Source organism: Arvicanthis niloticus, chromosome 13 (assembly GCF_011762505.2).
Source record: "Arvicanthis niloticus isolate mArvNil1 chromosome 13, mArvNil1.pat.X, whole genome shotgun sequence".
Lineage (NCBI taxonomy): Eukaryota > Metazoa > Chordata > Mammalia > Rodentia > Muridae > Arvicanthis > Arvicanthis niloticus.
The window spans coordinates 22721944-22745545 of NC_047670.1; the positions used below are offsets into that span (position 1 = coordinate 22721944).

The 23602-nt window shown below is 36.5% G+C and overlaps 1 protein-coding gene across 1 annotated transcript in view; it reads left to right on the forward strand.

The window, feature by feature from the left end:
- Trhr (thyrotropin releasing hormone receptor) overlaps positions 1–20071 on the forward strand; it is a 34095-nt gene extending 14024 nt beyond the window's left edge. The window contains exons 3-4 of the mRNA XM_034516822.1: positions 13657–14043; positions 18243–20071. Of these exons, the coding sequence (XP_034372713.1) occupies positions 13657–14043; positions 18243–18305 (450 nt within the window). The 3' untranslated portion in view covers positions 18306–20071. The remainder of the gene's footprint in view (positions 1–13656; positions 14044–18242) is intronic.
- Positions 20072–23602: the final 3531 nt, after the last annotated feature.

Below are 23602 nucleotides of genomic sequence, written 5' to 3' on the forward strand. Positions count from 1 at the left end.
TTAATGACTTGTAAATGCTTGCCTCCCCATGGACCTATCCTGAACTTACTCCCACTCAACCATATTTGGATGAAGCAGTTTGTTCCCCATCAGCTAAGTTGGTATTATCCTTGAAGCTACCTCTCTCTCCTGCATAAGGAATCCATCACAGTTAGTACAATTTCACTCTACCCACTTCGGGTAGGGGAGGGGACAGACTGAATCAGATCGGATGCATTACCACAGGGTCCAGCTCTCTGTATTTGCTAAAAAGTTCCATTGAAGCCCTAATTCTAAATCAATAAAGTCCAAATCCCCCTCTAAATTAAAAGGGAAACAAACCCACAGAAAGAAATACACTTCCCCCACCCATCCACCCACCCCCAGGTCTTAAGAGAGGACTCTCCTTTCTCCAGAAGATGTCCAGTGTTGAGCTGGTTCTCTCTTGAACACAGAAGTCTTGGGTCTTTCTCCTTGCCTCTGAAGAATTCAGGAGACCCACTTAGAATAAATTAGACTTGGAATAAAAGTCCACAGTTCTTGACTTTGCTTCCGACTTCATCTCAAAGGTATGTGGCGCCATGATTCATAAATGCTCTTAATAAAGCAGGTTACTTCAAGAGCACTTCGCTCCTTGTTCACAGACAAGCATATTCTGTGTGTTTACCTCACAGCAAGCACGGAGCACACTAGAGAAATGAGCCCAGACTCATTCTCTGTCTGTGCATCACTCGCATACTTCAGCACCTCAGGATGTCTGTTTATTCCTGCAGGAATTGCTCCTGATTTTGTTTCTGTTGCTCAAAATCCAGAGCAGGTCCAAATTTGGAAGGGCTGGAAACTGCTGTGGTCCACCAGACCTTTTAAACTGATGAGTATCAGTGTCTATTACTGGCTGCTCCTTGTCCGCATCCACTTGCTCAGAATAATACTCCAGATAATGTTGCATTGCACTAGACTTATTTCCCCCATCATAATCACATTTTTAAATGGACAAATATCCGTGTGTATACATAAGTTTAAAAATCACTCATGAGTTTAAAACAATACGTCAAGTAATTACTACTCAAGTACTAGAAGAAAACGTATTTTCTTTATATGCTTCAGCAATAAAATACACAAACTCATGGGCTGTGATAACTTACCTCAAACAAATCTTAGTGATTGCTGAATATGTGTTCTTTTAAATTGAGTACAGAATCAAGATATTTGGGAACAATGAGGAATTTATTCTTTTAGAAACATCCACAATTTGTAATAAAAACACCTTGAAGAATAATGAATGACCAGCAAGCATAAAATTCACAAAGACACATTCCCTAAAAGAAACTAAATGTTAGCACTGAGAAGTAAAACAGCCTAGTAAATGGTCAAATATTGGTGACCATAGCAGAAGATCCTGTGGAGCAAGTAGTGATTTTCTTGTGTACTAGCTAGCCAATCATGCATGTGTTTGACATAGTTATACTCATCATAAAGATGTGAATCTCTTCTGTTTTAATGTATTCGCTTGTTGGGTTAAGGGGGCAGAGTGTCAGAAGTCTGGGCTTCTCAGGAAGGCATGACATGGGATGCAGGATGTTTGACTGTGCCATTGCCAAGCTATGTGAAGCCATGGGGACACAGATCCAGGGGTGGGGGAGTACAGTTTGAGGTTCAAGGGTCCCCTGGTCTACAGGGCAGCCAGGAACCGTCTGGTTCTCGGGCTCTTGGGCACCCAAGTGCCCAGAAGTGTCAAAAGAGCTGAGAACAGCAGGGGAGAGCACTCCAGCTGGGTCCTGCAGGGATAGTCCTTGGCTTGTTCAGCCTGTGGCTGGCTTGGCTTGGCTTGGCTTGGCTTGGTGGTCATAACTGGGAGCAGAGAGAAGCCTAAGACTCTGTAGGTGAACGCCCTCTCTATGGCTCCCCATGGAAGATCCTGATGAAAAGAGGCAGTCCATGGTTTTAAGGTTTTATTGTCATGGCATGGATGAGTAAAACCTTACCCTGTTTTTTTAGGGTGAACCTGAGGTTAAATACCTTTTGCAGGGAGGAGGGTCTGGGAAGGAATGCTTAATTGGCTAAGTCCTTCTGGCCTTTAGGTACCTCATTAATATGGAGATCTGTCTTGAGTCTATGTGGTCTGTGGTCATGTCCTCTAACTGTGGAGGGTCTAGGGGCATTGGCCTTACATGACTAAAGGACACAAATCTAAGGAGGTCTTGTGTCAGGAGCCTGGAGTCTGGGGGCATGGAGAAACACTTGCCGTCCCTCAGGGTCACCCACATTTCCAGCCTGTGTTCAACTAGAAACCAGGCTACCTTTCATGGTCCTACACTTGCTTTCAACATTTATTGCACTTCCAATCACTTAAAACAGAGTAGCTTTATTCAAATTCTTAAGGTAAGGCAACATTGTAGGCTCTCCTAGAGCATGGAGCCTTTTGGAGAGCCTTCTAATTTTCTTCTTAAAACCCCTCTCATGCAACTTCATCCCAGTTTAAGACCTACTGTTGAAACGGTCCAGCTTACAGTCTTCCTTCACTAGCTCGTCCCACTTATCTATCTGAGTGCCATGTGCAGAGCTGTCTGCCCACTTGCACTGGCATCAGGCATCCGGCATGTGTTCACCTTTATGGTAGGTAACATTGCTGGGTCCTTACTGTGTGCCAGGCATGGTGCTAAGAAGCTTTCCCATCCCATTTCATTTGCCCCTACTAGAGAATAGTAGATCTGAGGCTTAACAGTTTCAAGGTCCTCAAAACTGAAAGGGCAAGAAATCTAATTCTAGTATGTAATCACAACCTTTCATCCACAAACCCACATTCTTCTTCCTGTTAACAGTGTGTTGAATATGAGACAAAGACAGAGTAGGTTGTATTTGTCCAAGGAAATGAAACTTTTCCTTATATACATGGGAGCATAATTTAGTCATTCTCCGAAAAAAGTGTTGAATATCTCCTTAAATATTTTATCAACTAATATCAAAACTGTGATCAAAGTTTCACCCTATGAACCACACATTCTATTAGGAAAGAGAATTGGAAAATAAATAAGTAAACACACATACTATGCCAAGATGTAAGACATAATTTTGTGAGGAAAACTTATGAATATAAGGAAAATAAGAAGAGAATGAAATAGGAGAGTTGTCATTTTGTAAAATGACAGTATTCTTAAGTATCCTGAGATTTGATTTTATATGCACACATGAAAAAAATCAATACTTGAAATGCAACCAAGTCTTTCCTACTGCTACACCATTAGCACAGCAGGTTGCCCTACAGAGGTCATTTGACTTTTAAGCAAAGAGTGTGGAATTAGTAATACCATTTAGTTTTATTTTATAAAATGTATTAACATATATTCTAAAAGAAAATACCTTCTGTGCTCTAATTAAGAGCTGAGACACTCCCTGATGCTGGAATAGGGACCATTAGGTACAATTATGGCCAAAAGAGGTTGGCTAAATGATCCTTTACCTAAACATTTTGTTAACATTTGTGGATGAAAGGATGCTGATATTGACACTTGGGTCTGTTCTGATTGTCTTTGATGCTGGTTTTATCATCACAAGTGAAGCCTGAGTTCTTTTATTTTCTAAATGGAAGTGATCATGGTACTTTCCTATGTGCTGTTATAGAAATTAAATGTACCAATATATGTGAAATATTTCCGAAAGAGCTTGAAACACAATAAGTAAGATGTTTTCTAATGATTCCTTTGACTTCTCCAGTCTTTATACTCTCTAAAAGACTGATATGGGCACTTGTATCATTGCTCCTCTCTGCACAATACCCTAGGAAGGACATAAACCTCTGTCACCATTTACTGAGAAGAAAGGTGAAAACTAGAAGCATTAATGTCCTGGGTCTACTAACCACTAAGTGTTCTGGCCAGGATGTTAACCCACAATGGCTGCTGTGAACTAGCTGAGGTTTTTCTACTGGTAAATTACAAGAGCTTGGTGGGAAAGCTGAGTTCCTGGCTTGCTAAGAATTATGATGTGCACCACCCCCCAATAGTTGGAAATGTGTCTTTTCCAAAGCTTCATGTGCTTGTTTCTATACAAGTGCTTATATAATCATTCTTGGAGTTCTTCCTTTTCTAGAAAAGTAGACACCATGTTTGTTTAAAAAGAAAAAGAGCACAGTGTTGCCATGACAAAATTTAGAAATTGCTAGAAAATCAGTGCTTAAAAGTTAAATTGCAAACTTTGGTCCCAGAGCTCAGATCTGTAATTATTAATCTATATCATAGACCTATAAATTGTTAGATAAAAGACTTTAAAAAATAGCCTTAAGGCACAGTACTATTTGAAAATGAGTCAATGTCATTTAGCATGTACATCATTTCCTTAAACTTAACTCTGAATCTCCCTAAAGAAGGTGCCTTACTCATTGGAGTAGATAATCCTACATCAATAAACTCTAGAAAACAAAGTTATCATGTATGCATGCAGGGTGGCACTTGGGAGAAACAGATTTCTACAACTTCTGAGTAAAAGAGAAACCACAACTGATAGAAAGTGACAGCAGACATATAAACAAAATGAAAACAGCTGTCAGAATGATATTTGTAATGTTTGGTGGCAAATTTCATCTCAACTTGGTTTATAGTGACATAGCATCAATAAACTTTTAGTAATGAAAGTCATCTAAGCGTGAGTCACATCAAGTTAGAATTTCCTTGAATCTTTAATCTTCCTGAATTCTTTATAACAATATACCCAATAATTCTTCATTTTCCTACAATAACAAACTATCCCTCCAAAAGCCTTTTGGGGGAATCAACATACATGGTCTGATTCATCACTTTTCTTTTGCAAAAGAATCTCTTCTTCTTTTTTTTTTTTCTTCTCTTCTAACTTTAACTTTTAATTGCAATCATTTTAATGCCAAAACTTGTTTTAGGGTGGAGCTAAAAACATACCCAAAATGTTAGACCTGCCATCAATAGTTTACAAGCCAGAGAAGAAAGGAGATGCAGCATGATAGTGATGTGTGGATGAGACAGAAGCAAGGAGCATCACCTGGGATTCTGTGAAGGTAGAAAGGCTGAGCAGAGCATCACTGAACTCTTTCCTCTTCACAGTAAGGCAGTGGAAGAGAAAAAGCTACAGTCTGAGAAAACATTAATACTCACACTTCTCTCCAGAAATACTAACTTACTTTGGTCTCTTTTTACCCATAAAACAAAGGAAATACATATCTTATAAATATTCTAAAGCTTATATAGTTCAACAGAGTAGCTAGTGCTGTGTTTAAGATATATTATGTTTTGATACTTTATTATTTTGATAATTCTTCCATGTCTCTATTACATTCAAGAGAAAAATCTTACCAATCTAACTATTATAAATTTAGCTGTTTTTTTTTTTTTATCGAGCAAGCTATTTATAATGGTTCTCTGCATATGTGAGCTCATGTGTTCTTATATTTTATTGGTTCTGAGAAGGATTCTTTTATGTAGTAGAGGCCAGCTTGGAACTTATGATGCTCTTGCTTCTACTTCCAGGGTTCTGGGTATCCAAGGTATTCTGCAGCATGTCTGGTTTGTTGATATTCCATACTTCCTTCAATTTCACAGCAGAGGAGTGGTGCTTAGAGGAGTAAAATGGCTTGTTCCCTGACATACCAATATGGGTAGAACTAGAAATAGAATCCATTTCTGTCTTAATACCCTGTCTCTTCAATCACTATAATATGCAAAGCAACCTAGACCATATCATCCAAAGAGGACTTTGTTGTGTACAAATTTGTGTCAAAACCTAGACCACATACTTAGGCCTCCCAAGTGCTGCTTTGCCTAGTAGGCTTTAGAGACTCAGATGAATTTCTCCTCAAACAGGTAAGAAGAAGACAAAGGCAAAAAGCTTCATTCAGTATATTTGGTCAACACAATGTTCACCCCTTGCCAAGGATGCAGATTTCATGAGAGGACAGTAAATATAAATATCTCTTACACTGAAAATATGTGATACTTTCAGTTTTCATATCTTCTTTCTGATTAGTCACCACACATCCAATTCCACATCTTAAATGCAGACATCAAAACTCAAAAGAGTTTTGAGTAATGTTGGGTTGCAACTTGAAGTAATATTCAGTTCTTGATTTCTCATAATGTGTGTAGCACATTAGAGAGCTAAAATATAGCTGGGGTGGATGGTGCATGTGTGTAATCCTATCACTTGGGAAGTGAAGGCAAGAGGATAGAAAGAGGCCAGCCTGGGCTACATAAGACCCTGTCTAAAAATTGCAAAGTAAATGAAGCTGAAATCATGAAAAACAGTTCAACTTGAGGTTTGTTGAGAGCATTAAACATGTCCAGCTGTAGTTTCTATCTGTGTATTCTTCTAGGCCAGCCAGAATATTAACTCTGTAGCACATGAGTGCTACATGACACTGGCAGGTCCCACCAAGGTACAGCCTGTCTACCTTAAGTGAAACATGGGTACAGAAGGAGCTGCATGCTTCCAGGACACAGTCAGTCTTTTGATAAAAGATGTTGCCCAAGAGTTTCAGGAGCAAAAATAAAACCTAAATGACCCCTCTTGACCCACAATACTCTTGACTATTTTGAGAGCTTTCCTTCTCTTTATAAATCATCGCTCCTTTCCTCTCCTCTGTCACTCACATTTTACATTTTAAGACTGGTTTCCCAGCTCAGATTGGGTGAATAAATGGCAACAAATCCCTTATATGTATTTTAGTCTACAATGTACCCCTTGCTAGATCACGAGCATATAGCCAGGAAAGCATGGGAAAGAGTCGAGATTGGGAAAACATCATCTTCAGAAAGTATCATTATCTGTAGAGATGTGTTAACGGCTAGCAGACAAAGAAGCCAGATGCCCTGACCATTTAGCATCTCTATGCCTGGTCCCAAGCAGAAACATGTCCAGATTTGGTAACCATGTTCTAAGGAGCAAAACTAAGGAATCTGAAGTAAGATGCATGAGGCAGTGGTTTGCCAGTCTCCTACTTGGAAGAGATGACAAACACCTGGAAAGGCACAATAGCAAACCAAAAGCACAGCAGATAAAATGTGGGGCTTCATAAAAAAAAAGAATCAAATCAGAATGACATTTTATTTTCTAAATTCAGATGTTACTGTAATTTGAATCTCAGTGCTGCAAGCTGAGATTTTCCTTTCCCAGCATGTTTCTAAATATCCACCTCCTGTGAACAAGAAAACATCCAAGCAACAGAAGAGACAGCCATTCATCAGGCAGTGCTATCAAGACTAAAAAATCAATTCTGAAACTGCCACACAACAATAGTTGCTAGTATCATGAAAAGTTTTGCATTGAGCCTAGCTACAGATGTTACGTAGAATGGAGTTGCTTACGCTTGTAACAAAAGAATCCTGAAATAAGAAATATTTAAAAACATGTCCCAACAGGATTTAGTATCACCGTGAAAATAGAAATAGTCTTGTCATGTACTTTAAGCATGCAGCCCTGTTTGGAAATAAGAGCTTATTTTATGCTGGCTTCCTTCTGACATAGAGCCTCTATCACTTTTAATCTCAGACTTTCTGTTTATTGTTTTTTGTTTGTTTGTTTGTTTGTTTTGAAAGGATCAGGAAAAATGCTTTCTTAAAATTTAAGGCATTTAGTAGCAAGAAAAAGATTGTGATGTCCAATATGCATGTCCTTTCACAGTAGCCCTCAATCATGGACATATTAATTTTACGCTAACAGTTGTATCCTCCTCAATGCACATGTATTTGAAAAAATACATATACATGTCCCATACATCATTACAAATTATGTCATATGTCTTAATTATTTTTCTGCTCTAATCTGCATATTATTATTCTCAGCATCCATCTTGTGTTGCCATTTTATACAACATTATGTTAAAAAATTACTCTACATTCCCTATACAGCAGGCACTCAGCTTTCTTGTATGCTGAGAGCGCGTTTGTGTGAGTTAGCATGGGATTTCAGTTTTGCACAGCTCCAAGTCCTATCAACTCTCCCTCTTCATGTGCTTTGGCTTCACAGTTATCCTGTATCAGACATCTGTGTGAAGCTCAGTCTACTTCTCACAGGAGCATTTTCATATTTGCATTGGGTTACATTTGAATATTTTCCTGGGGAACTGCAGGTGTACCAGAGAAAAATCACACTGTATGCTGCACATAATTACATCTAGATATAACTTCAATGCTTGTGTCTTTCCGATGGCAGACGTTGTAGTCCTTCTGTTCTTGTGGACCACCAACCCCCGGCTTAAATTCCAGTTTCATGTCTTTGTTTGTGTTTTTTGGAAAACTGTTTTGTCTCAACCCCTTCTAGAATCATGGAGGAAACAAACAAACAATTTTTATATTGAGTGTACCACTTTCATAAACCTATACTTTTAAACCATCTATCAGTTTGCCCCTTTCCCTCAAGCTCTATCTCTTGAGAAAGAACATATTACTAAATACAATTTTAAAAATTCTCTATTAGGAATCTTAACAAAATTTTTATGGATATTTTAATCAAAGTAAAACTCAGAATTTACTCTGTCTTCTTCTTGCCAATATGATGATTCTAATAGAGTATTCAATCATTCAATACAGGATGACAGGGGAAGTCCAGAGACTCATGGATTCACATTTCTGCATGGCTTCCTGTCAAGAGATCCATAGGTGATGTAGAGTGCAAAGTCTGACAGCCCACAGTCTCTCCCCCATGACTCATCACTCAGCTTTTGCTCACTTTTATTGTATTTTAACTGATCTTGAGCTGATTCCAAAACCTTTCCAGTTCCGTCATTCAACTTTTAAACCCTAGTGATGACCTCACACTATGGTATGCAAAGCCCCACACTGATTTTATATATCTTTCCAAAACTGAACGTTCAGACATATGTCAAAACAATGCAGAATACTCTACAGAAAGAAAACCCAGAGTCCCCAAGCACAGAAGCTTGGCTACATTAAGATTTATTTAATTACCAAGTCAGTTTATCTTTCAGCTGGCTCAATTAATATAACCAAATGCAAAAGGTCATTGATCATTTTGCTGAGGGCTAAAAGCAAAACATATCCAGTTTCAGAACACTTTGTTAATATGCAGAAAGCAAAAGAACATGGATAGAGTCCAGACACAGAATGTATTGTTGCCCTTTAAAGGATGGCATTAGAATATTAAAGGCTAACTGTTTTGTATTCATTAACCAATAACTGTTTCCAGAATAAAGTGTTCTGAAAGTGAGAATTTCCCAGCCATTAAAAAAAAAATAGGCAGGAACTACAGCACTTTGCTAATTTAAAAGACCTTTGTGTCACATATATTTGGTAAGAAGAAACACTCAATAATACAGCCATGCATTGAGCACCTGTTATGTGTCATGCTTCTGTACTGAAGACTCCTTCTACCCCTTTGTGTCCCAGATGTGCTATGTAAGTGTCTTCTGGATTTATATTTCTTCAGAGGCCAAAGGGAGAATGATGATTTATTACTACAGAGAATCCAAAATTGGTAAAGAACCTGCTCACAAATTAAGATTCCCTGTTATGATGCATAGAAAGCCACTCATTAAACAAAGAGTCAATAGATGTTTAATGACAAGCTTAAACTTTTCAGCATTAGAATGTAGAAATCCAGAAGTGGGTCATGTATTCTGCTCCGTATTCCTGGGAGACAGACACAAACTGGAAAACCTTGACAATATTATCCAGTTCCACCTCTGTCTCTGGCCACAGTCACTTGATGAGTGCACAAGGCAATAGTGTCATCTTTTGTCTCCTGAAAATAGCAAGTCCCATGACCACACACAGAATTTTTTTTTCTCAGAATCATTCACAGAATAAAAGTTCAGATATTTTTCTGAATCAGTACAAGAATCTCAACTAAATATCCTAGGGAACAGAGGTATGAATCAAACTCTTATGACTTCCTCTGCAGAAAACAAGCTGATCTCTGGCAATTAATTAAAATGACCCCAGATCCCATGAAACCAGAACCTAATAAATGATTTAGAGTTAATTGAGCTGTGCACTAAGAAACTCGAGTTTCCATTACTTTACGTGATTATTTTTGCAATTTCATTCTCTTGTTTGCTTGTTTCTCCAGGAAGTAGATAGGGGTGAAGGACTCCTGTCTGCTTGTGACAACTTTATTTTCCCTAATCAGGAGACTCTAAATGCAAGACTCCAGTTTGGGGCCAAAGGCATGGTGGGCAGATTCCAAGGTTACTAGTGATGGCTGACAACAGTATGACTGCTGCAGCTTATGTTCCCACCCTAATTGTGGTACACGAAAACCCATTTGCAGTTTCCCACACATAGGATAAAGGAAACCTGCCACCAGTTGGCTCTGATTGGAAAATAAGGTTGCCAATGGCCAATAGCTGGGCAGGGAGACAGAGGTGGGACTTTTAGATTTCCCAGACAAGGAATGGATCACATGACGTGTAAGCAGAAAGATCAGACTTAGAGGCCTGACAACATGTAAGAATCTGGGAAAGTGGCCTCAGGGGCCACTCTCCCTTTTGGGTGTGAGGTAGCAAAGATAAAATATAATTTAGAAATTGTTAATTCAGGAGTATCAAAGAAGAGTGTGTGCTAGCTGTGGGGAGGCTCAGGAAGTGTCCAGCCATTGAGCTTGTAAGGCATATTAAAAAAAAAAAATACTGTGTGTGTGTGCGCGTGCATGCGTGTGTGTCTTTCATTCTCAAATCCAGAGAACTCTGACCGGTGGCTAGAAGTGTGATCAACCACCAGAAACTCAGAGCATATTAACAGTTTATGGCTACATATCATCTTTTCCAAATAGACCACAAGCAGTATCAATAGCAAGCACACGTCTTACCTCAATAAATATATTAATTTTATCATTACCTGGAAAGAAAAATAACAATTCAACTAGAGTCCAGAGAGTTGGTTCAACAGTCACTCTGTCACCTGCACAAGAGTTGTGTGCTCCTGTTCTCAGCTTCTGTGAGCTCATTTCCCCCTTCCTCATCAACAAAATGAAAACACTAACACTTCTTCCACAGATCTCAGTGGGTAACAGCCCTAATGTTCCAGGAATATGAAAAAAAAAAACTTGTTAGCTTCTGAGATCTCAACAATTAACTATTCCTAGAACACTCTTGGATTCTGAAGATGTATTAAAATACAATTGTTCATGTTGGCACTGTGTGTGTGTGTGTGTGTGTGTGTGTGTGTGTGTGTGTGTGTGTTGATCTCTTAAATGTGGCTGAAAGAGCAAAAGAGATTCATCATATGCCCACTGCTGGTGGACTAGATATGATGTTCTCCACTCTGAACACTGTTTCTTCAAGCTTCCTATCCTCATTCTCTTCTGGGTAACAAATTTTTTTATGCTGTACTATGGTCCATCTTTGAAAGAAAGAAAGAAAACTGAAGCTCCTAAGTTCTGCTCTGGTAAGCCCATGAGTTCTCTACTCTCCTTTCCTCAAAAACATATACAAATGTATCCATGACTACACCCAACTTTCTCTCTCTCTCTCTCTCTCTCTCTCTCTCTCTCTCTCTCTCTCTCTCTCTCTCTCTCTCTCTCACACACACACACACACACACACACACACACACTGCAAACAGGCTTGTCTGAAAAAATCTGCAAAGTGTGTGTGTGTGTGTCAGTGCAGCGTCTGCACAAACCAGAAAGGGAAGCTTCTAATTCTCTAGATCTGGTGTTACAAAGGGCTGTAAGCCACCTGATAAGGTGCTGGGAACAAAACTCTGGGAGAGTATCCAGCATTCTAAACCACAGAGCCATCCTTCCAGGCCCCAGTTTTGTTTTGTTTTGTTTTTTTTTATTTTTTAATTTCGAGAACAGCATAAAAATATGCTTCACAACCTTTTAATTTTATTTTAATCTATGCCTTTCTTGAATCTTAAAATTTCTGTAAAAACAATTAGTATTTTGGGTATGAATCATGATGAAAATTGTCTCAAATTTTTTCAAAGTTAAAGGAGAATTTCATATTATCATGTAAGATTTTACTTTAAAAATGTATACACAGGTAGTTTCACTTCTATAGTTTAAATAGAAGAAGATAAGAGAAATGCCATCAAACATTCACATAAAATTTCTACTCCAATGTTTATAGCTGTATTAGTGATTACAATTAAGTTTTTTAAATGGATAAATCTGATGTAATATGTGTACTATGAAATATTATTCAGCAGTGAAAAAGTAAAAAGTTGATAAAATATGCAGTTTGTTCACCTTATGACTATTATCCTAAATGTCTCAAGTTGTACACAAACAACTGTATGTTTCATTAATATGAAATATTCAAAATAGGTAGCCATATAGGAGTATCATGCAGATTAGTCTTGTCTGAGGCTTTAGACAGGTGAAAGGTGGGACATAACTACTAAAGGATTAGAATGCTGAGATGAGTTACGAGTAGATTATGATGTTGTTGCACAACCCTTAAAATATTAAAATCTCTTAAATTTGACATTATAAATATATGTATTTATACATATAATATATAACTATATGTAAAGTAGTTCAAGGAAAACAAAATGCAATAATATAATTAGATAAACATGTATCTTATATACATTGTGTCAAGAATGACCCTTTATAACTGTGCCCTGCTTCTTAAAGTCTAGAACTTTAGTCATCTATTAAAAAAAATCAGTCAAACTCAAGTTGAGGTGTTTATTGTTAAAGATATCTGATATACTCCTCAAAAACTATGAAGGCTATACCAGAGAAAAAATACATATCTTCTGTTTTGATATTGCTCACTTTCAGGGCATCTACAAAGTGTAGACTAAGAAAGTTAATTCTCTCAAATGCAACAAGAGACTGAACTTGTTAAATGTATAAAATTTTGCATTTAAAGAAAATCAGTTAGTTATTATTGCTGCATGAAAAGATAATGTCTGCTAAAATTATATAATTATACACATTCATCATGTTGTTGGAGTACTATGATCTCTCTCTTATTATCTATCTATCTATCTATCTATCTATCTATCTATCTATCTATCTATCTATCTACCTATTAGTCTCTGGTATAGAGTAGCTCTTGCATGGCTTCTGCAATTTTGCTGTATCTTTTTCAGGCAGTTATGCTACCACATTTGATGCAGAAAAATACTATTGTCCTATTTTACAGATGGTCTATGAGAAAGGCTGGGATAATTCCTTACAGCTAAGGAGATGAAATTAGATCGATGTCTCTTAGTGCTCCTCACAGACACCTTTGGGAGCCTGTGATAAGAGCCTTAGCTGCCCTGTTTCCAGCCACCATGGAAGTGGGTGGCTCCTGACTGCATTCCATTCTGGGTACTCAGTGGCACCACTGTGGCAGTACACTTTTGTCACTGAGGGCCCCAGGAGTTCCTAAGGTAAAGTCCTGGAAATATAGAGGTTTTAAAATCCTTAATAACATCCTTCAACAAATAGCAGTATGCAGATGATGAATAAATATCCTTTGGGGCAGATAATTCTGGAATACAGAATTTGAGTCCAGTTGCCCAAGCAAGAGCCATTTTAATCAAAACCAATTTTGTTCTTTCCTCGTGTGTCATATTTTCCTCTGCTCTTTCAGTCCTGCTTTCTGGGTTCAACTTCCAAATTAAAATCCTGACTGAAAGGCAGTCTCAGACTACATCTTGGAAAAGAGAGACTTGGCTGGGAAAGGGGGCAGTAGGGTTACCTTGCTTTGTTTCCATTGATGTTTGCACTGCATTTCTCTCTGTTTCTCCATAGGTCACCAAGATGCTCGCAGTGGTTGTAATTCTGTTTGCCCTTTTATGGATGCCCTACAGGACTCTTGTGGTTGTCAACTCATTTCTCTCCAGCCCTTTCCAGGAAAATTGGTTCTTGCTCTTTTGCAGAATTTGCATTTATCTCAACAGTGCCATCAACCCAGTGATTTACAACCTCATGTCTCAGAAATTTCGTGCAGCCTTCAGGAAGCTCTGCAATTGCAAGCAGAAGCCCACAGAGAAAGCTGCTAACTACAGTGTAGCCCTAAATTACAGTGTCATCAAGGAGTCAGACCGCTTCAGCACAGAGCTAGATGACATCACTGTCACCGACACGTATGTGTCAACCACAAAAGTGTCATTTGATGACACCTGCTTGACCTCGGAGGTAACCTTTAGTCAGAGCTGATTCATGAATGAGACAAAAAAAAGAATCATGGTCAGATGCTGAATCTGTGTTGTTATCCAAGGCTATACTTGCACTGGAGACATCGCAGGGAGGCATGGCTTTGCTCTTACAAAGTTTGGCCCTGCATATTTTAACCCATGACATTGGTTTTTTTTTTTTTTTTTTTTTTTTTTTCACATTCCTTCTTTTCAAACTAGAAACTAGAAATTCGAAATAACCCCCAAATTTTAGAAACATGTGGATTTGGTTGTAGAGCAAACCTAAGTTTTGCCAACTCTTCAGGCTTCGTAAATAATGGATGGGGTAAAGACGTATTCAGTTCAAATAGCTGTGAAGATGCCAGCTAACATACAGTGAATATTCAAATGTATAACAAGTACCAAACCAAGGGTTTAAAATGTGGTTTAGTCTTTTTCTTAAAACCTTTAAAGTTGAAATTCTCTTTGAACAGTCTTGTTATTAATTCCTGAGCCAAGTCAAGTAAATCCAGCTGAACCACTCTTCAAAGTCTGAAACAGTTTCTGAGGTATTGTTGTTTCTTGAAATCAGTCAAATTCCAGCTATTTTGCCTCAAGGTGAAGATGCTTGGCTCTAATTCAAACTTTAACTTGCCCGCAATTACCTTTCATTGCTCCCTCTGGTCATTTTTCAGATTCATTTTATTTCAAGTTCTCAGAATATTTTGCTTATAGATTGTAATCCAAAGCACCACAACTCTACTGACTTTATTTTAAAACTGACTTCATACTATTATCGCTACCTTATTACAGGTTGAACTTTGACCTAGTGTCCTAGTTATTATTAGACAGGTGTGAATGTGCATCTACCTGGAAGGCTTACAGGTCCTATTCAAATAACTCACCTACCTGGATACAGCAAATAAGATATTAAAGAATATAAGTTGGCCTTGGTGATAGCTTCATAGTCATTAATTTTTAACTGTTGGGTCAAAATGTCGTATTTTTAAGTACCCCATAAAGATGGTACTTTCCTCTCTCCAACCTATATCTTTAGTTCATGGATTGTCTTTGAAATGTAATTGATAATGATAATTAACCTATCACACCTTCTTAATAAAGAACATTACTCTTCATAGAAAAGCTGTCAAACAGGACCCATTTCTAGATATGCTTGTATGAAATTTTTCTTCATCTACTCAAGGAAGACATTTCTTCTGCCTGCTACCATATTAGTAAAACAGTGTAACAGAATAGTTACAGAAAGTATCAGAAGTCTATCCCCATGGCACTAAGAGATCTATTTTAATTAAATTTACATTATGGGTGAGTTATTTCTATTATTGGATAGGGCGCTAGTATTACCCAACCTCAAATGACATTAGGTACACACAAATACTTACCCACAGGTGTATAAATATATGTACAAATAGAATTGGAATATATTAGAACTCTTAGATTAGGGAAAGGAAATAATATCATTGCCCATCTGTTATGTCTTCGATATACTGATGGATACCTAAGCACCATGGTCTCCACTACCCTGTCTGGACAAGTATCCACGGTAATTTCCTAAACAGTGTGGTGATTACAGAGATGTTTCTTTTGCCTTTTGTAAAGTTAACAATTCAGTTCTTGTGATCTAATGGTTATAAATACAAACACACATGCACGCGAACACACACACGCACACACACATACATGACAATATCAGATAATGAAAACATGCTTTACACAAGACAAAATGCACTTTTCTGACCTTTGGAAGTTAAGTGTATAGCCTCAGTTTCCCCTTTTAATTTTTGAAAAGTTGTTTGCTAGTTTTGCTTTGTGACCACATAACAAATTCAAAAGAATACAGTTCATAATGTTTTGACTTCAAAGAAAATGCCATTATAAAATCAAATATTTCTATGTAATGTCCAACAGATAGCTTAATTTACACAAAGGAGGTATAACTTTCTAACATATTCAATATTATACTACATTAAGTCATAAAATATTTCCATTGATAATCACAATCATATATCATCAAATGGGCACTAAAAGACTAAATTAAAATTTGCTGGTGTAGTGAAATAATCTTATTAAGAGACTCCCTTAATAACGCTCCTAGAGTTCTTAATACTTCCAATTCTATTCATTGCTGAGGGACTTCAGGCAAGAAAGTGGGCAGAAGTGAATGAATAACACAAGCAAGCATAAATCCCTGCCTAGGATTTATTCCTCAGTCTGGTAAATATATTTTCAAAGTTTGACATAGATCTCAAGTATTCTATATCCTGAAGATAAACAGAAAATAATCTCAAATTCTGTAAACATTTCTAAGTAGGTGAAATGCACATAATCATGCATATACCTTTATAGTCTACCAAAAGTAATGAGTAATCTGTGCTAAAATTTTAGTAAATCCATGTAAAAGAAAGTGTAGTAAAATCTAATTAGGCTTTAAGTAGATGGTGAAGTTGCTTTATACAGAGCATATGTCTTAGGAAAGAAAGAGTTACACTGTTCTGCTCACTTCTTTAAAAAAGTAAACCCCTAGTGATATCATGATAAATTACTTTAAATCTATAAAAATGATAAGATGGGAAAAATTAGCTTTTATGAGGAAAATAAATTATTAACCCCTAATTCTATAAATTTTACAAATAAATGATTCAGTATTATTTTTATTTCAATTCAACTCCTAGAGATGATTATTTTGTATATGACGTCAGAAAACCATATGTGAGTGAGCAAACACTCAGGAGCCTCTAATCAGTTCCATCCCAGATATTTGGAATCACTCTTTGGCTACAAAGGCACAAAAAGGAGACTCTGAAGCAATTCATCTTGAATTTCTTCAGCTGGTAACAAATAAATATCTATGAAAACAAACACTGAACTGAGCAAATACAAAGTGTTACCTTAGCAGGCACAAAGGAATCTGGTAGAACTCTCTATGAATAGTGTTGTCTCTCCTTTCCCTCCTCTCAAATTCTTATCCTTCTACAAGTATCACTTTGCTCAGAGCAAGAAAACTCTCCTAACTTCTGCAAAGAGTAAACATGGACCTGAAGTATCTTAAGTGAAAGTTCAAATGTTCTGTTGAATGCACTATATATGGGAAAATATTACAAAAAATTAATTTTCATAAAATCCCTCTTAAGTAAAAGAAAATTTTGTCTGTTGCTTCTAAAATTTCTATTAGCTTTCTCATGATTTATATAGTAGGAATCATATAGAGATGAGTTGTTTAAGATAGCTAATTTCTAAAAGAGTTAAGGAGAGGCTTGAATTTCACAAGCTTCAGTCAGAAACTAGAAAAGGAACATAAAATATATACAAAATCATTGCTAAAATTTTATGAGACAAGTGTATCTTTCTATTCTTACAAAACTCAACCAAATGAAAGAAAGCAGATATACATGATATAACTTCAAGATGTTCTACTCTCGAACTCTTAGGCAATGTTTAGAATACAAAATTAAAGTCATAAGAAGTATAGCATAAAGCAGTTTTTAATAGTCTACTTGAAAATATCTAAGATGGTCAATAAAAGGATTATTTACATAGTCTATTTTAATGGATTAATATTAGAAACAACTGTTTTAATTCTTAATTTTACTTAACACATAATTTAAAAGGCCATAAAGGACCCTATAATGTTCTCCATGTATTTTTATTTCACAATAATGATCTCAAATAATTTTGCAACATGTTATCAGGAGAGTTGCATACTGGGAAGCAGTTCACTATTAAGATTTTCAGCAACTAATGGACTACATTTAATCTATGGCATTCTTAATTCAAAACTCAAATAATCTTCTTTGACCAGAGTGCTTATGTTTTTACTCAATATTGTCTTGTCAAAAAATATGTAAATAGCATTTTTATATCAAACAAATTCATGCTAACCAAATAGAATATGTTTAATTCATATGTTAAGAATTATATCTAGAAAAATTTAAAAGACTGGAACATGTAATACCAGTTAATATGGTATATTACCTAAAACTGTCAAATCTGGATATAGCAAGACAACAAAACAATTTAGTGGCCAATAAAACACATAGTCACATAATCACTGTAAGTCTTGATGGAGGTCCATACAGTAGACTCTCAACTGGAATAGAGGAAATGTGAAGCATGTTGAAAATTATACTAAGAAAATGGGTTAACTAGTACTGTTAGCTAGCATAGTTGCATGCCTCTAAGTGTCTCTTTCTTTCTTTACAGAAAAATGGACCCAGTTCTTGTGCATATGGCTATTCTTTGACTGCCAAACAGGAACAAATATGAACTTCCTCAAGAACATCTTGGACTGGTGTTAATAAAGTGAAATCTTTCAAAAAAAATTCAATATGACTCAGAATAAGATGGTTCCAACTGACCAAAGGTCTTCATTCAGAAGTCAGTAAGAACATCATGATACTGAAATGGTACAGTACAGGACAATAAGCAAGCAAACATTTGATCCCTAGCCATGAGGACAAGCCAATCCTGTCTTGATATATATATATAAATTACTGGCATGTTTTATCTTAATATGTCTCTCTGTCTCAAAAAAAATATGTCATTTGCCAGATGACTCTGTGCACATCCTGAAAACCAATTTGCTCTGAGCCTCTACATATATCCTTCAAGACCCTTGAATACCAAATAATTCTGAATAGGCAAATAAACAGAAAACTCCATGGAGAACAAGTTCCTTTCATGTTTGTATCCCACAAATTAAACTAAGGTGATGAGCTTGATATGGACTTTCTGTTGAATGAATGAACAAATGAATAAGTAAATTGATGAATCTCCAACTAAGAAATATAACCTAAAATCTTCATGATGCCTGATTTTGCCATAGACTTCTTTACAATTATAAAACTTGTTTATTTTTTGTTTTTATCATCTTAAACCATTCTCCTAGCTCATTAAAATGTATTATATTTTGTCAGATGATGGTCACAACCATCCCTGTGTATATATTGTGAGTTTAAAGTTAAATAGTACTAACATGTCTCTCACCTAATTTAATAATGATCAAGAGTATTACATGTACTTTCAGAGAATGAAAACATATTATCACTGACATGTGAATAAAATGAAATGTGCAGGGTACATGGTAGAAAGAGAAGCTGTATGATTTCAGACTACAAACATTAGAATTCCTCATAGGGGAAAAAATATCAGTGGGTGCTAGAGTAATTAGACCTTGTAGGCAAGCTTGGATTTCTTTTAAGGATAGACTTAGCTTAGATAGTTAGGAAAAGACTTCTGCTTTAAGAAAAAAAGAAGTGAGGAAGTACAGGGTGAAAAGAAACAAGTCTAAGTGTTGTGGATATGTATCCAGTGCAGTGTGATTCATCAGGGATTGATTAAGGCAAGCAACTAGGAGAGAGGAAAGGAAGGGAGATAAAGTACTTCATGATGCTTATATTTGATGAAGAAATATTCATCCAGACACAGAAAGTAGATATGTATATTAGTAAGCTGTCATGTATTTTTTAAACATTATGAATTTTACTTATTATCTATAAAAATATAGTATGCTCTTTGTCTCCTAAGTGATATAATTCTGTAAGTATACTAGAGTCAGAATTTTCCAAGTAAAAACTATATTATACATGTATATATCTTTTCTATGTTGCATTGTCATCATATATGGGGTATATTTATTTATATATATATGATTCAGGGGTCCTTAACAGCCATGAAGTTATGCTAACCTTAGAGATCCAAGCTAGCTTATAAGCCCTTCATAATCCTAAGCATCCTTATTAAATGTGAAACTGATAAGCAGTGACTAGCTTCTAACACCCTCAACCTGTTGACCTGCATGTTGCTTATATTGTGCTCCTGAATGATTGGTTTATTACAACATGCCTCTGAATGTTTTGGATTCCTTCTAGCAGTTGTAGAAAATATATGCTGACTCATCTCATTGCTTGAAGATTAACCATTGTGTCCATGTGGACAAAGAATCTTCTTTAAGAAAGTGCAGTATTATGTGTTCTCTCTGCAGTGGGAAACTGTTTCGTATGTGTATGTGTGACCAATAAAGTATCAAACTGAAAGATCCAGGTCTTTTGATTTCTTTTCTTTGAACTCATCCTATTTTGGTATATCTTGACTCTAAACCTAGCCTTTTATTTTGATACATTGTTACCTGGCATGTGCCACTGATTTTTTCTTTCAAATAACCACAAGTAATACACAAATAAACACTTTACATCCTTAATAAGACATTTAGTGTGTATTGGTACAAAAGTGACTAACTTGTCATGTTATCCATGGTTACACTGAAACTAAAGTTTATTTAAGGTTAATATTAAATAAGACAAAAATCACAGTTATTTAGAAATAGTTGAAATTGGGAAAGTTGTTTGGAGTAATTGCTTCAAATACTTTTTATTGTCACTTTTTCAATAATAACAAACTATACTCAATAAAGTATACTCAATAAAGCAGATGACCCTGACATTCTTTCAATTCCAAATAATCTGAGACATGTCTGTAACTGGTAAAACAGTTTTGCCGTGCCTAGGCCATACTTCCAGGAAACAGATTAAAATGCATTTTGGCATAGAAAAGGAATTCCATGCTTCAGTAAATCTCAGATTTGTTAAATGGCCACATTGTTTTACAGCTGAACATAGGTTTCTCTCTCTCTCTCTCTCTCTCTCTCTCTCTCTCTCTCTCTCTCTCTCTCTCTGTGTGTGTGTGTGTGTGTGTGTGTGTGTGTGTGTGTGTGCTTGAAGTACTGTTACTTTCATAAGGCAAGAGAACATTCATTTAGATGCTTCAAGATTATCAATTATGGGGCTGGAGAGACAGCTCAGTGGTTAAAAGCACCTACTGCTCTTCCAGATGTCCTGAGTTCAATTTCCAACAACCACATGGTGCCTTATAACCATCTATAATGGGATCTGATGCCCTTTTCTGGTGTGTCTGAAGAGCATGACAGTGCACTCACCAACATAAATAAATAAATAAACTTTTTTTTTTACAAAAAGAGTATCAATCATAATACTATTCACCATTCAAAGAATATTTTCCTTATACTGTGACATGTAACATCTTAAGATTTTTATACGTTCTCAATTTTCTAAAATAGATTTCAACCAAATTATGTATCATTCTTTTCTAGAGCTCCTGAAAATGGCAATGAAGTGAAGTCCGTGTTTTCTCTCCTAGGTCAGCCAAGCGCAGTAATTTGCTCAGTACCTGGGAAATAGTGGACCTTTCAAGAATCTTTGTAGATGGATAAGAACAAATGGATTCATTTCTAAGGTAGTTTTAATAAAGATGAAACAGTGCATATGACACACGCTAACTACATGCAGGTTCTCCACAGAAGCCAAGAAGCCTTAGGAGTCGTAGATTTCAAACAACATTCACTTATTCCTAGTAACTTTAAAATAACTTAAGCTTAACAATTTAATTATATGCTCTCTGACATGAAAGTCATTTGCCTTTCCAATCCCTTTCTCAAATATGCTTTCTGTTGACACATTATGTTATTGTAAATCTGTAAAAACCAGTGGTGGCAGCATCTTGTGGTGCCTTGTTCCCAACTGCATCGTGATTCTCTGGCGGCATCACAGTTGTGGTAGACAAGTCCATACACAGTACACGTCTTCCCTGTCCAGAAAAGTGAAGGAACAGCCTCTTTGTCCAGCACATTCTGCAAAACTATGGAAAGCCTTTCAAATGAACAGATAACCAAGAATTTCAAGGGAGTTAAGACACCTGGGGAAATCAATCAAACAGGAACAAATGAAACCCAGTGTTAACTACATTCATTTTCTGGTGGAATACTTCTGAGATGACTATACATGGCTAAGCTTCCGCTGTCCATATTGGAAAAAGCCCCCAAACATGTGCCTAATTTTTTTTATTTGACTACTCAAACTCCTTCACCTCTTTGTAGAAGTTAAGCCCTGGTTCGTCCTCCCAGCCCCATGCTCCCAGAAATAAGATGCAGACTCAAAATATATTTACAATTTTTTTGGCAATATAGCTAGGCTCAGTTTTTACTAGATAAAACATAAAATATCCCCTTTATTCTAGCCTACATTCTGCCATGTGGCTGGTTACCATGTGCTCGGGTACCGTGTGTCTCTCTTGTCTCATCTTTTCGGCAACACCCGCACCTTCTCTCTCCCAGTATAATTCTTCCTCCAGGATATCCCACCTCTATTTCCTATCTAAGCCATAAGCTATAGGTTTTTTACTTGACTGGTGATGCATCCATATAATACACAAGATATTCTCTCTATTCTTCTTCTCCCTAAAGAACTCCAACATGAACCATCTGTTTCCAAATCCTTCTTTCATGGTCTGCTTTATGGCACAGCCAACCATCAGTGTTAAAATATATGTAAGTTTTAGATTTAACTTTGCTGCCTTCATTGTCTATAATGTAGCCTATAAATATTTGGCACTCAGAGATGGTAATTATTAATATAAAATGGAAACAGAAAAAACATAATTTATAGATGAATTAAATGCATTAAATTACATTTAAAGGTAGTTTTAAGATACCTGGACATAATTTGTATTTTTTTTTCGGTGAAATGTCAAAAATGAGGTAACACTCTGAAATCAGGCTACTTTCCTTCAAATTTGTTAGGCTGTGTCTCACTTCCCAACTAAGAAATTTTTTTGAAAATATAAAACATTATAATAAGAAGAAAAACATTATTTTTGCTTAAATATTTTCTGGTTTGGAATCATGGTAATAATGGGAACTATTCTGTATATTGAAAATTGTCCAAAAACATGCTTGCTAAAAGACAAGCAAGCAAACAAATATTAGTAATGGGTGTCCATTTAGTTCTGTCTGAAATCTTTCCTCTATAAGCTCCAAAGTTATTTTAGCATCAAGATAGATTTTTTAAAAAACATTAGCCAGATGGAAAAATTATGCAAACCTTCTTTTGAAAATGACCAACAGTGTTCCCAACTGCCAAACACAATTTAAGTGCAGCAAGGCAGGATCTTTGTGAATGGATTGCAGGATTGCACTTTGGTCAGTTGGCTCCGTTTTTTGTTTTTTTTTTTTTTTTTTTTTTTTTTTTTTGCAACATAAATCAGCAAAGAGCCTACAATAAAATACTCCTCTTCGCTCATAGAATTTTAGTTTTTATTAATCATTTTATCCATTTACATTTCAAATGATATCCGTTTTCCTGGTTACCCCTCCAAAAATTCCCTATGCCATACCTGCTCCCTTCCCTTCCCCCTGCTTCTATGAGGGTGCTCCTCCACCCACTCCCCCCTCACTGCTCCAGCATCCCCCTATACTGGGGAATCAAGATTCCACAGGGCCAAGGGCCTCCCTCCCACTGATGTCAGATAAGGCCATCCTCTGCTACATATGTAGCTGGAGCAATGGCTCCCTCCATGTGTACTCTTTGGATGGTAGTTTAGTCCCTGGGAGCTCTGGGTGTTGCAGTTAGCTGATATTGTTGTTCTTCCTGTGGAGTTGCAATCCTCTTCATCTCCTTCAGTTCTTCCCCTAGCTCTTTTATTGGGTTCCCCCAGCTCAGTCTAATGGTACAAAACAAGATGAAATAAAAAGAAAACAGTTTTTTCTTCAT